Source organism: Saccopteryx bilineata, chromosome 4 (assembly GCF_036850765.1).
Source record: "Saccopteryx bilineata isolate mSacBil1 chromosome 4, mSacBil1_pri_phased_curated, whole genome shotgun sequence".
NCBI lineage: Eukaryota > Metazoa > Chordata > Mammalia > Chiroptera > Emballonuridae > Saccopteryx > Saccopteryx bilineata.
The window spans coordinates 167360506-167375917 of NC_089493.1; the positions used below are offsets into that span (position 1 = coordinate 167360506).

The 15412-nt window shown below is 49.1% G+C and overlaps 1 protein-coding gene across 1 annotated transcript in view; it reads right to left on the reverse strand.

Annotated features, from left to right (window-relative positions):
• Positions 1-15049, reverse strand: part of PCDH12 (protocadherin 12) — a 28767-nt gene extending 13718 nt beyond the window's left edge. Inside the window, exons 1-4 of the mRNA XM_066272804.1 lie at positions 11885-15049; positions 8597-8694; positions 6507-6658; positions 385-2578 (exon numbers count right to left, since the gene is read on the reverse strand). Of these exons, the coding sequence (XP_066128901.1) occupies positions 2094-2578; positions 6507-6658; positions 8597-8694; positions 11885-14764 (3615 nt within the window). The 5' untranslated portion in view covers positions 14765-15049 and the 3' untranslated portion in view covers positions 385-2093. The remainder of the gene's footprint in view (positions 1-384; positions 2579-6506; positions 6659-8596; positions 8695-11884) is intronic.
• Positions 15050-15412: the final 363 nt, after the last annotated feature.

The following is a 15412-nucleotide window of genomic DNA, read 5'->3' on the forward strand; positions in this document are numbered from 1 at the left end:
GAGGTTTAGATTGTGACTTCAAGCGGTGCTGCACAACCTTTTATAGGTCACTTGGTCCTTTGAGAATCTGATAAGAACTTTGTATCTTCTGCTTAGAAAAATGCCTATACACAAAGTTTTGCCTAGTATTCAGGAGTGGGGGGCGGGGGTACAAGGACTACAGATTTAGGACTTTTGAACTAGAAGAGGCAGTGATCCAGTTGCCAGCCATGGTTTGTTTCCTCAGGTCAGCGCTCCCCCATCTCCTCTCTCCACCCTCCCAACATTGCACTGCACTGCACTGCAAACCCGCTAGTAAATGGGAGGTCGGCACTGCCTAGTGCTATGGTTTTCAGGCTTGCTTTCATATATGGAACCATTTTTATTTTCCTAATAGAGTCTTACCTAATAGAGTCCACACTGTATAGGTAAAAAGAAGCTCTGAAGTATTCATTCATTCATTCAGTGAGAATTCATCATATGTTGCTTTGTGCCCAGCACATTACTGGTCAGGCTAGAGACCCGATCTGCTTCATCTCCCTGGCTTCTCATTGATGGGAATCCAACAGCTTGAAAATCACAGATCTTGTAAAGAGATCACTCTGACCTTGAGTGAGGTGATCAGAGACCCAGAGACCCTGCTCCTGAAACACTTAGCTTCTTGGAGCTCATTTCTCTCATCTGTAAAATAGAACAACGGAATAAGGATGCCACACTGCATTCTAAGTTTTCATTAGCCATAGTTAGGAGTATGAAGGACCCACTTAAGTAGACAGTAAACATGAGTACTGAGCTCCAGAGGAGGACAAAAGGAGTGTTTTTTTGCCTTCTGTGTCCAGGAGAGCCTCATACTATTGAGAAGGTAGCTGAATGACAGCTTGGAAATTTCCAGGAAATTTTTAAGGCTGAGCTTTGGGAAAATAATTGCTGTTCCTTCACTCTGTCCTGCCCTGGAAGATTTGCTGCTGTCAGTGTTGATTTCATGGACCCGGTTCACATACTCTCCTCTCGCGCCTGAATTCACAGGCCCAAACCTGCTGTGACAGAGGAAGATTTACCTACGAATGGTGGTTTCTGGAAAGATGACTTCTCTGCCTGATGGGCTGCTCACTGGGAAAGGACAGGATTCTGCAGTCCCAGGCCTATGTCAGGTCACATCCAAGTCCCTTTTACTCTGGGCTTGGAAGTGTAAAGATGTGCCGGCCTGAGCAGCTGTGGGGGCTTAAACAAGTCCACTACTGGCAAAAGCTCACCTGGGGGGCTTTTCTGTTCCTTCCTGGGCTGGCAGTCTAGTGTCAGTCAAGGGCATGGGTTTGGGTGTTGGACAAACCTGGCTCCAAGTTCTGGCTCTGCCTCTACTCTGCTTGATCTTGGACAAGACACTCAACCTCTTCAAGACTCGTATCCTTGGCTGTGAAGTGGGAATAATAACACTTCCCTCTCAGGGTTGTCAAGAAATTATTAATTAAATCCTATTGTAAGCCTTGTGCCTGGCTCATGTAAATGCTCTATAAATAGTCACGCTTTTCTTAGCACTAATTTTCCAGCTGAGAAGCAGATTATTTGATAATGTCGCAATAGACGAGTGGGGTCAAGAGTGCACATGTCCATCGTTGCATACCTAACAATGTGCACCAGCGTGCTTCACTCCTGTCCAGGCCCAGCATGACCGTCCTGCCAGGGTGTGGGTGACAACCATCACTCTTACTCATCCCTCCTGAGCGGTGTGAACAGGAGGACAAGCCACTGCTTTTCCTTTATTAGTACGTTAGAGAGCTTTACCTGGCACCCTGGGATCCAGCCCCCCACTGTCTAGTATGCAGCAAGGCCGTCCTTTCCTGCTTCTGACACTCCTTGGCATCTGTTCCGTTGTAAGACCTGCCCTCTGTGCTATATGTGTGTTTTACCAGCAAACACTTAGCCACAAACCATCTCCAGCCTCTAAAAAATTCAGAGGCAGAGCTAGCTCCTAACAAGGGGCTGCTTGGTCAGCCAACTGTTAGTCCTTGGGCCCTGTCCCCTCTGTGGGGTAACATCTGTCACTCTCAAGTTCTTGAGCTATCTCTGCTCAGTGAGTTCAATAGTTTTAGACACCAGCTTATGTCTGATGATCCTCAGGGTCTGGGCTCTATAACATCTCCTGAGGCCCCTGGTTCCTGGATCCACAGGCCCCTGCTGCTGCTGCTGCTGCTGCTGCTGCTGCTGCTGGTCCTGCTCCTGGCTCCCTTCTTTCCACCTGCGCACCCCTGGACGTCCGTGCCCGAGGTCCCGCTGGTGGCCAGGTCTAGACTGAGGGTCCTCCCACAGACGGAGAGCCGCCGCAGCACCTCGGAGGCGGCCTCCATGGGCACGCTGGCGCGCTGCTCCAGCAGCATCTCCAATAGCGAGCTCATCTCCGAGAGGAAGGTGCTGGCCAGCCGCGTGCCAGTCAGGCTCAGCTCTGGCCCTGACCCCTTGCCGAATGTCTGGAAGGTCCTTGGCTCCTCCAAGGCTGCAGTGTCCAGGGAGAACACGTTGTCACGGTAATTAGTGGCAAGGGGCAAAGACAGCCGGGCCATCCAGGCCGGGTCTGGGGCACTCAGCCGGTCCAGGGCCAGGCCTGCAGGGGGGGGAGGGGACATAGTGAGGTCTGGGCTCATGGAAGGGCAGGGCAGGCAAGGGTGGGGCATGGGCAGGGCAAGGACACTGAACAAAGGGGGGAAGGGAAATGGCAGGGGACAGATGGGGTAGCCAGAGGGGGACAGGAAGGAAGAGGCCCTGACAGGGAAGCTCGCTGGGCAGGAAGGCTGCTGACTGAAGCTGCCTGTGAGCTGAGAGGAGGACACAGGAGGAAGGCCAGGAATTAGCAATTGGCCTGTTTCTAGAGGGCGTCTGAGTTGGCGGTGTTCCAGGCCTAGGTGTCTTCCCTGGTCCCTTACAGCCCAGCGCACCACTGGATGGAGGAAAACCCCTTTTCTTAGCCGAGACTGGAGTTTCTGGCTGGTGCTGCCTTCTGTTCATAATGCATAATAGTGACCACTTAGTGAGTACTTCTGTGCCAGACAACTTACATAGTTATCTCACTTAACCACACAAACTTTGAAGTCAAGAAAGAGTATTATCCTATTTTACGGATGAGGAAACTATGAAGTTACCAGAAGTTAAATTACGTATGTGCTAGGGAATCAAGTCTAGGTTTGACCTCAGGGCTGATGACTCTGAAGCCCCTTGTGTCTGTACCACCCTACCTACTCTGAGCTGGCCCTTCCTCCCCCTGGATGCTCCGGGTGTCTACCTGTGGCCTCTGGGCTTCCCAGGCCTGCTAAGGTCTGCACGGTCACCACGGGGCCCTGTGCCCTCAACCTTTACTCCCAAGCTCAGGAAACCCTGTCCTAGAGGCAGGCTGGGAAGTGGCTGGCTCTCAAAGGGCTGTTCAAGGAAAGGGACAGGGGCAGTGAAAAACTGTGTCCTAGCTCCCCACTGCCACCATCCTACTTTCATCCCAAAAACTAGTCCCAGGCCTGGTGGTAGAGGCCAAGCAGAGGAAAAAATGTCTTGTGGTTAAGAAACTGTGTCTTAAAAAAAAAAAAAGCACATCTACTCTAAAATGGATTTAATGCTTGCTTAAGGTGAGCTGCTTTAAAATCTGTACATAGAATAAAAGCCTAGAAGGAGATAAGTCAGTGTTAACCAAAATTACTGTGGGCAGAAGTGATTTATTTTTTTTAGCTACGTTTTTCTACATTAAATATTGGCTTGTGTAATCTGGAAAAGTTATTTCAAAATATAGCTAATTGTTGTTTATAATGGTAGAAGTGAGTCTCGGTCTTGCCTTGTGAGCACAGGACTGTACAGCTTGTGAGGCCAGTTCCCAACTGGTCCAGGACACGCCAGGGACTCAGTGAGCGCTTACTGAATGATTGAATGAATATAAATGTTAACCCTGGACATTTGGGAAATGTAAACCTCAGTTCCCTGAGACTCTAGAGTAATAAGGTTGGAACTCCTTTGGTGTTACAGAATTAGGCCTTTCCTTGTACAAGGGTCAGAGAGCTTCAGAAAGAATGAGGCTTGGAATGAGGAAATCACTGGGGTATGTATGAGAATGGCTGAAAAGCGGTGAATTCACCCTGTGGCTGGCGGGCACTGGGCCGCTAATTTCCCTGCTTTGCGGCTTATGAGCAGTGTTACCTTGGGAAAATTGCTTAACATCTCTGAGCCTCCTTTTCTCTCACAAAGTAGTGAAATAGCAGTACTGATCCCGCTGGGTTGCTGTGAGCATTCAGGGACTCGGGCAACCAATAAAATATTGTCATCATCACGTCCTCAGGTGGGGCTTTTATCCGATGCAGCCAAGACCCCAACATCGGGCACACTCACCAGCAGCTACATCAAAATCCAGCCCAAAGAGCAGCTTAGGCGTTTTTATCCCTGCTGCTCTCTTCATTCCTCCTCCCCACCAAGGTTTTTGCCCTCTGGGCAAAGCAGGACCACTGGGGAATGAGCCCAGAGCTGCCCAATAGAGACAGAATATGAGCTGTGGCGGTCATTTTAAATTTTCAAGGAGCCACATTAAGAAAAGTAAAAATGAAATGAATATTTTTGATTCTTAATGTCATCATTTTATCAGAATCAATATATTTTAAATTATTAATAAGACTATAAATTATCTTTTTTAAAAAACATATTTTGGGCACTTTTATTTTTTTACAGAGACAGAGCGAGAGTCAGAGAGAGGGATAGATAGGGACAGACAGGAATGGAGAGAGATGAGAAGCATCAATCATCAGTTTTTTGTTGCGACATCTTAGTTATTCATTGATTGCTTTCTCATATGTGCCTTGACCGTGGGCCTTCAGCAGACCAAGTAACCCCTTGCTCAAGTCAGCAACCTTGGATCCAAGCTAGTGAGCTTTTTGCTCAAGCCAGATGAGCCCGCACTCAAGCTGGTGACCTCGGAGTCTCGAACCTGGGTCTTCCACATTCCAGTCCTATGCTCTATCCACTGCGCCACTGCCTGGTCAGGCTATAAATTATTTTTTATACTAAGTGTTCAAAACCTGGAGTACATTTTCTGTTTATATCACGTATCAATTCAGGCTAGCCATTTTCACACGCTGCTAGTAGCTGCTATATCGGACCCCACAGTACTCCATTCCAGACAATATAGTCCTAGAAAACTTTCCATATATGTGCTGTTCAAAGCACTAGCCATTAACCACACGTGGCTATTGAGCACTCGAAATGTGGCTGGAATGACTGAGGAACTGAAGTTTTCATTTTATATGTACTTAATTTTAATCAGATTTAATTTTACTTCATTTTAATTTAGAGCAGCAATTTTCAACCTTTTTCAACTAATTACTGAAATTCTGTGGCACAACAAAACATTTTTTGCTGATTTGACAAAAAAAAAAGCTATCATTTTGATTCATTCACACCAGACAAAAATTGTGTTGGCTGTTGTAATTTTTTTTTAATTTGACAATCATGGAAAAGAGGTAGTGCCCCTAACTAGTCTAAATAGTCATTATTGCATGTTTTAAAAATTCTTGCCCATACTGCTGCTGTTACTAACCTTGGCTGCACAGCCTTAGGAAATTATTTAATGCCCCTGCTCCTCAGACTTTCCCTTTATGGGACAGGGATAATGAATAGTCCCTACCTCATAAGAGTTTCTCATGAAGGACTTAGAATGGGGACTAGCTCATAGAAAGCACTCCATAAACGTTAGCTGTTTTGTTTTTTTTTTAACCAAGGAAAAGGAAGTGCCTGCCGGGCCTTTGACACGTTTGCAACCAGATGAAGCACACAGGATGTGTCCAGTTTAGAAACAGACTGTTAACTGCAGAAACAAAACCGCAGCTTAGGGATGGCTGGATCTATGGGTGTCGCCTAAGGAGGCTGACCGAGTTCCACTGCGGAGAGGGCAGTAGTAGGTTCTTGAATTCGAGTTCATGTTTTGTATCTATTGTCAAAATTCAAGTTGCTCTAAAAAAAATCTTTTTGTTTCAGTTAGAAATGTTAGTGCATTAAAGAGTTGATTCCGTTCTCAGGGTAAAAGAATATTTAAACACACCAAAGGTATTCGAAGGAGAGTGGTTTAGGAGGTAAGGGGAGGTCTCTTGTTGACTCCCCTTCAATTGCTAATGAGCTACGTGACTCTGGGCAGGCTAAATTACCTCTCTGAGCCTCAGTTTGCTTATCTCTAAATTAGAGCTCAGAGTATCTGCCCCAAAGATTGTTGGAAATTTAAGTGAGATAATGTGTATAAGATGTTTCCTAGACCTGGTACACACCAAGAGCTCAATAATTGTTCACTATTGTTACGATGACTTGTAAAGTGAATGATCAAAGCAGAATCTGGTTTTTAAACGAACGAAAACCTGAAGCTCCAGGAGGAATAAAATGGTACTGCTTTTTCTCCCCAAACCAGAATGGCTATGTTTCCCTGTGGTGGAATGGAGCAGAACTCAGAAGCCTGGGCATGTGAGCGGACTGTGTGTGGGGTCAGAAGGAGGGTTGGGGTGACCCTGGGGAGTTCCTACCTTTGTGGGGGTCCAGCAAGTTCGACAGCTCTTCTTCTAACAGCTGCTTCACAGAGAGGTCCTCCGCAAGGTCCAAAGGTTCTTCTTCCTGGTCCGGGTCTGCCTGGCCACCAGCCCTGACACCTGGGCTGTCTGTGTCTGGGATTGTACTCCTGCAGAGGAAACCAGCCCAACCCACAAATGAGAAAATTCACACATAGGTTCATTCATTCCAGCTCCTGAACATACTTTTATTCATACCAGCATTCATTTGTCCACATAGGGCCCTGGATACACATAGTCCAGCCTTCAGAGTCCAACGGACCCAAGTTACTTGATCCCAGCCCTCCTGCCTACTCTGAGTCTATAACACCCACCTCGTGGGCATTGTGAGGATAGAATGAGACATTGTACGCGAAGAGCTTAGCACAGTGCCTGGCACATTGCAAGCACTCAGCAAACAGGAGTGACTATGAATGCATTGATGTGATTACTCACTATTGCCTTCCCATTCCTTCACATTGCCTGGCAACAGACTGGGAGTTTAGTAACTTCAGTTGAGCCAGTGTGGTCATCCACCATCCATCCGTCCATCCGTCCATCCATCCTTCCATCGAAGCATGAGCTCCAGTGAGGGCAGGGATTTTTGTCTGTATCATTCCATGCTCTCTCACCAGTGCTCAGAACAGGGTCTGGTGCATAGTAATCACTTAATACTTTGTGGATTGAGTGACTGAGTATTCCCTCCTCCCTACTTGAGGTCAAATTCCAGGCCAGAAAAACAGGTTGATAGAGGAGGCAGCTGAGGTGAAGCATCCAAAAGCTGTTCAGAATCTACCCCCCACCCACCCCTTCCTGCTACTGCCTTCTCCTCCCTGGCTCCTCTTCCCTTAGACCCTTCTTATCACCTGGGACTTCCTGGTAAGAGGGACAGGCCCTCATCATCCCAGCAGGTAGAAAGGCTCCGTGAAGGGCTTTAAGGCCTGGGGGTCTATTCTGCTTTTTTTTCTATGGCCATTTCTGCTGCTATGAAGGGATCAGCAGAGAGGTAGCAACTTTGTAAGTAACAATGACAACAACTCATGTTACTGAGCAATGAATCATGCCTAATACTTTGCAGGGTATGTGCATCTTTCACATCTATAAGGGGCTCTCTTGTTAATCATTCTCATTTTACAAATGAGAAAAGCAAGCCTTGTGAAGATCATGCAGCTTGCCCAAGGTTCCCATGGATTAAGTGATAAAATGAGGATTCAAATTTCGGCTGCTATGACTTTGGAGTACTCACCGCTGCTCTACACTACCTCTCACTATCTTTGCAAAAAGAAGAAGAGGAAGAAACAGCAGCTACAACTTGTCATGACAAGAGCATGAACTAGGCAGGGGTCAGGTGCCCTGAGAGCTGGTCCCAACTTTGCTACTCACTGGCTACATGACCTTGAACAAAGTCACTTTAAGAGGAAAGGACAACATTGCTAGCACACCTACTATCAGCCAGGCACTAGGCCATGGGCTTAGAATATATTTGATCATTAAATCTTTTACCCCATCAGTACAAGGAAGTGTGGTGACCTTCGTTCTAAAGATGAGAAACTAAGGCCTTGGAGGATATATCTGACTTGCTCAAGTTTATATAACTGGATTAAATCCAACTAATTAGAGCCTCAGTTTCTCCATCTGTTACGAGGAGTTAGATTCGATGTCCCCTGGAGGTCTTTTTAATTCTAAGGCAGCCCAAAAGAACATGCCCCCACACCCATATCCTTAGCCAGGGGTCTTTGTATTTTGTTTAAAAAGTCAAGAGAAAGAAAGCTGAAAGTTACAGATTTAAAGTCCATAGCCCAGCACCTTTGCAACAGAGACAGATAATCAGAGCCTCGGGGATGAAGTCATTTCCTCAGTGACTCTGTCCCGTAAATACTATAAATACAGTTGCTCCAGGACCAAGCAGCCTGAGGTAGGGCCTGGGACAGGGGGATGGTTGCCGTCTGTCTGTCCGTAGCGCTCTGCCAGGGGAGCGCATCTGCATCCGCATCCGTGATGTGCTCACCCTCACTGTCACAGAGGCTGCAGGGGTGAGGGGTGAGCCCGTGGGGGCTACGTGAGCTTACCTGCCGCTGCAGGGCTTGGCCGAATACTTATTTCCCCGGTGGTTTGGTTTGGGCTGGAATTGGCCCTGATGCAGCAAGGACAGCAGCTGGGAGATTTGCTACAAGACAGGAAAAATCTGTTGACTCCACACAATTCCGACCCAGCACACTTCCCCGCCGGATGTTTCCCTCAATGCCGGCGCTTTCTTTTTATAGTCTTTCCTCCAGCTTCAGATGTTTGTGTGATCAGGTGGGGGATGGTCAGTGGGGATCGGTGACAGGCAGGGACCTGTGCAGGCAGGTTCCCTGCTTTGCCTTTGTCACCGCAGGACCTGGAGGTCTGAGGGAGGGAATGAAGCCCCTTGGACTCGTCCCCTCTAATCCCACCCAGTGGCCTGCTCCTGTTGGAATCTGTGGGGTTGGAGGTAAAACTGCATTTCCTGACCATAAATTCATTATTACTTTAATCAGGATCATCTTAAAGTGTTATTCCCCCTCTTCAGCCATTTTCAAATACTTCGCCTATATCTATCTATCTATCTATCTATCTATCTATATTTAGCACTCAGCCAATTTTTGTGGGCCAGATGTAAGACATTGTTGTAGAGAAGGCAAAAATGGTGTCATTTAACTATTCATTGATTCATACTTTCATTCATTCAACAGATATTTAGGAAGTATTTGTTTGTGCCAGGCCCTGTGCTCACTATGGGAATAAGAATGAGGAGGACAAGGCCCAATGTCTGCCCTAAGGGATATCACAGGCTGTCAGGAAAGACGGTCAGGCAAACAGGGCACAATGGTTACTACAGGGGGTTGCAGTAGGTTGAGAAAGGATGGGGTTCTGTGGGAACAGAGGAGGACCCCACACCCAACTAGGAACAAAGAGGAAGTGGCAGGGTGAAATGGGGGAAGTTTATCCACTTATCTCTATAAATGTTTATTCAGTTCATACTACATGCTGGGCACCTCTGCAGAGACCCAAGGCTCTGTAGGAGTTTGGCAAGTGGAGAGAGGGTGAAGGTCTGCTCCAGGGGTGGAGGGCATTCCGGGCAGATAGGCCGGAGGAGATGGCTGGAGAATGGGGCAGATGTTGGGCAGGATGCCAGGGTCAGACCCTGCAGGGTCTCATGAGGGAGAAGGCAACAGACCAAGTCTAGTTCAAGGTCACTTCTAGCTTGTGTAATGACAAGCAGGTTTTTAAACCTTCTCATACTTTTCCTCATCTCTAAGGTGGAGCTAGAAATACCTACCCAGCCTTCTTCACGGGCTGTCAGGATTAATTAGATGGTTTAAGTTAAAAATGCTCCACAAATGCAAGGACTTTGGGTTGATCCTCCTAGAAACACTATGTCTGCCTCTTGAGCCCATGCCCACTCCCTGAGGAGGTCCACTCTGCCTCTCTGGGCAGTTCAAGACAGAAAGTACCAATCTCATAGGAGAGTTGGAAGGGAAGGTGGCCAGGACTGAGGTTGCAGTGTGACTTGGGAGGATCAGGGTGCCATGGTCTCTCTCAGGGCAGATCTCACCTCCCAAGGCACCTGCCACCCTTTTTCCCCAAGTGACAGCCTACATTTCAGAAACACTCCTTGAGCGTCATCCCCTGAACTGATCACTGTCATTCACTGTCATTCACAGTTAAAGACCAGACTCTGGAGTCAGCTGGACTCAAGTTCACATCCCAAATCTGCCCCTGCCCCTGTGCCCACCTGTGAGGCCTTGAGGAATTACTTAAGCATTCTGAGCCTCAGTTTCCTCAGCAGTAATAAAGGAAATAATAATGAGATCCAGGTCATATAGTGGTTGTGGTTATAGGATTATAACCACAGTAGAAGTATATAAATCATTTATTAATAGATGTTATGATAAGTACTTAATAACTGTCAAGTTGTGTATAAACTCATTTAACTCTTACAGTAGCCCAAGGGAAGAGATACCATTATACCCATTTTGTAGGTGTGAAGCCTGAGGCTCACAAACAGCAGTTAGTGGTAGGGCTGAAATTTGAAATTGGATCTCACTCCACTGTGATGCTGTGCCTTTGGCAAGACAGCATTAGGCAAGCCTCCTCTTACCCTCAAGCTGATCCTAAACGGGACCTCTTCTTTCCCTCACCCCAGTGGGGTCATCCACGGTGCCTGCTCTCTGCTGTCTCTGTTTACTTTCAACCAGTTTTTGGCACAAAGAGCTCATTCAGTAAGCATTGGATGGATGGATGGATGGATGGATGGATGGATGGATGGCTCTGGGAAACCTCTAGGGCTGCATAGAGCCCAGGGCAATACTCCTAAGAAAGCAGCTGGGCCCTCTCCAGGTGGCTTCTGGGGGAGGTGGTGGGGGAAGGAAGCTGTGTCCTTGCTCCACAGGAAGCCTCAGCTGATGGCCCCAAACAGAAGTGTGCAGCCTGGCACAGGGAAGATTATCTGGAGTGCAGAGGAGCAGATATGAATGTAATATCAGACACCATCTCTGAACATGTTTCCCATTTGTTTCTAATAAATCCGGGATCTCTAGACACTTTGCTATTTATCATCCTCCTCAAAACCCTGGGAGGTAGACCTAGGGTAAATTTGGCATCATAATCCCCACTTTATACATGAGGAAAATGAGGCTCAGATATTAAAGGACTTGCCCAACGTTGCCCAGCTCCTAAGTGGCTCTGCTGAAATTTGAGCCCAGATCTCTCTAACTCCCAAGTATCAAGGTTGTTTTCACTGCCCCATCCCCAAGTCCCAGCCTGCAAACTCTGGGGTCTCAGGCAAGTGATACGCAGCCTGGGGGCAGACACCATTCTAGAGACATTAAGTGCTCTCATTTTATCTTCAAGCAAATTTAGGAGATGGGTGCTATTAACATGGACATTTTCAACTGAGAAGCTGAGTAACTTCCCTGTGGTTCACAGCTAGAAAGAGGTGGAGCCAGGATTTGAACCCAGGCAGCCTGGCTCCAGAGCTTATATTTTTAATCCCTATCTTTGCTGTGTGTCTACTTGTGCCAGGCTCCCGGAGCAAGTGCTTTATAGGAATTAACTGAGCAAATCCTGAGGACAATTCTGTGAGGCAGATGCTCTTACAATCATTCCTATTTTACAGGTAGGAAAACTAAGGCTCAGAGACATAAGTAATTTGCCCAAGATCACACAGCTAAATTCTGTTGATCCTAGAGCTATGTCCTGAACCACTGCACTCAGTGAATCGTAAAATGCCTGATGAGTCTAAGGAATGAATATGAGGATTGGGAGGGTAATGGTGGTGTCTGATGCTGTTGGTCTAGGGCGGACCAGAGCAACAGCTGCCCCTGCCAAGGTACCTGAACAGGAGGAGAATCCACAGTGAGCTCCTCTATGGGGTTCCGCTCCGCGAAGGCAGCCACCGACAGTCGGACCAGGCTCCGCAGGATCTGACGGGGGCCTGACTCTTTCTCCGGGGCCACTTTGCCATTGAGATTCCGCTGCCGTCTCAGGGTTGCAGAAGAGGCTGGTGAGCTCAACGGGACCTCCTCACTGCCCTGACCCCCTGGTAACCTCCCTGTGGGGCTGCCTGCCACCTTCAGGGGCCTTGAGTACGGCTGGCCCAGTGCAGGCTGGGGCTCAGGCAGGTTCAGGCTCTCCCGAGAAGCATTCCTCTGCCTGGGATGGTTAAAAAGGAAGTTGACTGTGTCCTGCAGCACCTCTCGGCTCTCAGCCAGTGCTCCCTGGTTGCCTTGGTTACGCAGGGTCCTGTACAGGGTTGGTGTGAGGTGAAAGGGGGCCTGTAGGCAGGGGTCCCAGCCTGCTTCCATCATCGCTTCCTTACCCACATCCTTGGTGGGCTGCCCAACTTCACCAGGCTCCTCCGCCTGGCCCCTGAGCACAGGCACGAGGTGGATGTCTGCCTTCTGAATTTGTTTCTGGGGCCTCCTGGGCTGGTGGCGGTAGGTGGATTCAGCCTCCCGACAATTATAGGCTCTGTTGTCCTTTCTCTCTGTCCGGCAGATGGACATGCTCAGAGCCAAGATCAACCCGAAGATGGCCAGTAGGACAACCAGGCAAATCACTGTCAGCACTGATGTGCTCAGGGCCCCAGGATCATGGGCCGAGTCCCTCAAGTGGTCTACACTGGTGACGAACAAGACCTTCAAAAGGGCTTGGGTCTGCAAGGAGGGGCTGCCACGGTCTTCTACCACTATCTCCAGCACCCACTCTCTCCCAATGAGGCTACTGGCATTGGTGATGTTGATGAACAGCTGCCCCATGTGGGGGCTGAGGACAAAGAAACGGTCTTCATTCCCTCTCTGGATGCTGTAGAGGACCTCTCCGTTTGCCCCTGAGTCGGCATCTCTTGCTACAATGGTCGCCAAAAGGAATGGCTGGGAGTTGTGGGTGGCCAGTGGTGCTATGTCAGTGCCCACTAGACCCAAGCCACTGGGAGTCTCAATGGGTACCAGAAGGAGGCCTGTGGAGGCATTTACAAGCACTGAGAGGCTGGCTTTTCCATCAGTGAGTAGGGGATAAATCACCTCTGGGGCATTATCGTTGGCATCCAGGAGGCTGACTCGCACAGGGATGATAGATGAGAGCTGAGGTTGTCCCCTGTCCTCTGCAATCACATGGAACTCAAAGCTGGCCATCTGCTCATAGTCTAGTGGCCTCTGAGCAGTGACCTCTCCTGTGTCTGAATCAATGGCTACCAAGTAGGAAACTGGGGAGTCCTGGATGTGGTATGAGATTTGCCCATTAATGCCCACGTCTGCATCATGAGCTTTGATGGTGATGAGGTGAAGAGAGGGTAGGTTGTTTTCCCTAGTGGAGACCTCATAACTGCTCTTCTCAAATACAGGTGCGTTGTCATTGACATCACTGATCTGAATGCTGAGCTGTTTCTCAGCTGATAAGGGCTGGGGTCCTTGGTCTTGGGCCAACAGAGTGAGGGTATATTTGGGCCACTGTTCTCTGTCCAGCATGGCATTTGTTAGCAGCATGTATGTGTTGCCATTGGTCTTTTTAAGCCTGAAGTGGCCCAGCTCTTGGCTCAGCCAACAGTGTACCAGACCATTGTTTCCTGAGTCTAAGTCATTCGCCATGACGAGAGCAATGAAGCTGTCCTTGGGGAGACCTTCTGACACCAGTGATGGCTGGGAGGCCCATGTGATGTGGATGCTTGGGGCATTGTCATTGACATCCAGAACCTTGATGAGAACTTTGCAATGGGCTGGGATGGAATTGGGACCCAGGTCCCTTGCCTGGACATCCACCTCATAGGCAGGATTCTTCTCATAGTCTAGGGGTTGACGCAGAATTACCTGGCCTGTTTTGGCATCAATACTGAAGGTGTCCAGCACTTCTGGAGACACGTGCTTACTGAGGAAGAATTCCACCTCCCCATTGGGACCTTGGTCAGGGTCTGTGGCAGTCAAGTTTATGAGGAGAGTACCAGGGGCAGCATCTTCTTGGATTTCAAGTGCCAGTGAGCTCTCAGCAAACACAGGGCTGTTGTCATTGGAGTCCAGGACATTGACTTTTATCAAGGTGGTACCTGACTTGGGGGGGTTCCCACTGTCATAGGCAGTTAATACCAGGTCAAAAAATGAGTGGATTTCCCGGTCCAGCTCCTTTACCACCACGAGTTCTGCGTGTTTGGTCTCATCCGGCCCCACGATGACATCCAGGGCAAAGTGCTCACTGGGAGATAGGGAGTAGGAGTGCAGGGTGTTGGGGCCAGTGTCCGGGTCCAGAGCTCTGTCCAGGGGGATCCGGGTATGCAGAGAGGCACTCTCAGAGATTTCCAGTTCCTGCTCACCTTTGGGAAACTGTGGTTGGTGATCATTGATGTCTAGCACCTGGATCTCCACGTGGATCAGAGCCAGATCCCCTGTGGCAAGCACATCAAAGGAAACCAGGCAGGGATCCCGCTGCCGGCAGAGCTGCTCTCGGTCCAGCCGCCTCCCGGTGCTGAGCAAACCGTCCTCAGAGTCCACCTGGATGGGGAGCACCTGAGGCAGCTGCAAGACCTGGAAGGCAGCCCCTTCTTGCCCGCGTGTCTCCTCCCAGCCCAGTTCCTGGGACAGCTTTCCTATCACCGTGCCAGACGGTACTTCTTCCGACACTTGGTATTTCACAGTGAGAGTGGCCACCTCCTGACAGTCCCCTGAAAGGAACAAGTAGCTACCTGGCCCTAAAAGCCCCAGCAAAAGTCGCAGAAGTTGCATCATGCTTACCACCAGAACGGGCTAGATTCAGAAGCCGCTCGAGTTCTTCAAAGGTTGGGAAGTCCTCCAGTGTTTCTGGGGCAGCTTGGTTAGCCCCGTTCTCCTGCCCCCTGACCTGCTGGCACAGCCTTGTCCCATAATTAGATGATGATGGAACTAGCAGGATTCCCAGGCAAAGCCATCTTTATCTGAAGACATCCAAGAAGTCCAAGCACCAGGGTACCCGTTGGTCCACTCCAGCCAGTGAGGGCAAGAGCTGGTCCAAAAGGGACTTGACCCAGTAAAGCAGGATGTGGGGATCTGACTTCCAAATGATTGAAACAGAGAAGCAGCTTTTTCCTATGGAAACCCCACCTACAGGAAAAGGGAGGGCTGTGAGTTTCAATGCCAATTAGAGAGAGAGAGAGCGTGCTTCCTGTGAAGTTCAGTGGCCTGCTGCTGAGGAGTATACGGCCGGGGCTCCCGGGACAGACCGGAGGGGAAGGTGCTGTCCAGGCAGCAAGGCGGCCGCTGAGGGAGAGGGAGCCCCTGTTACCAAGTGAGCAGAGAGCCTGGGCCCCTGCCTGCCACCCAGGGCCTAAGGCCCTCCTGACAAAGTCATGCTCCCTGTCTCTTCCCTTCCTCTTCTCTGTCTCCACTGTTTCCCCGTTA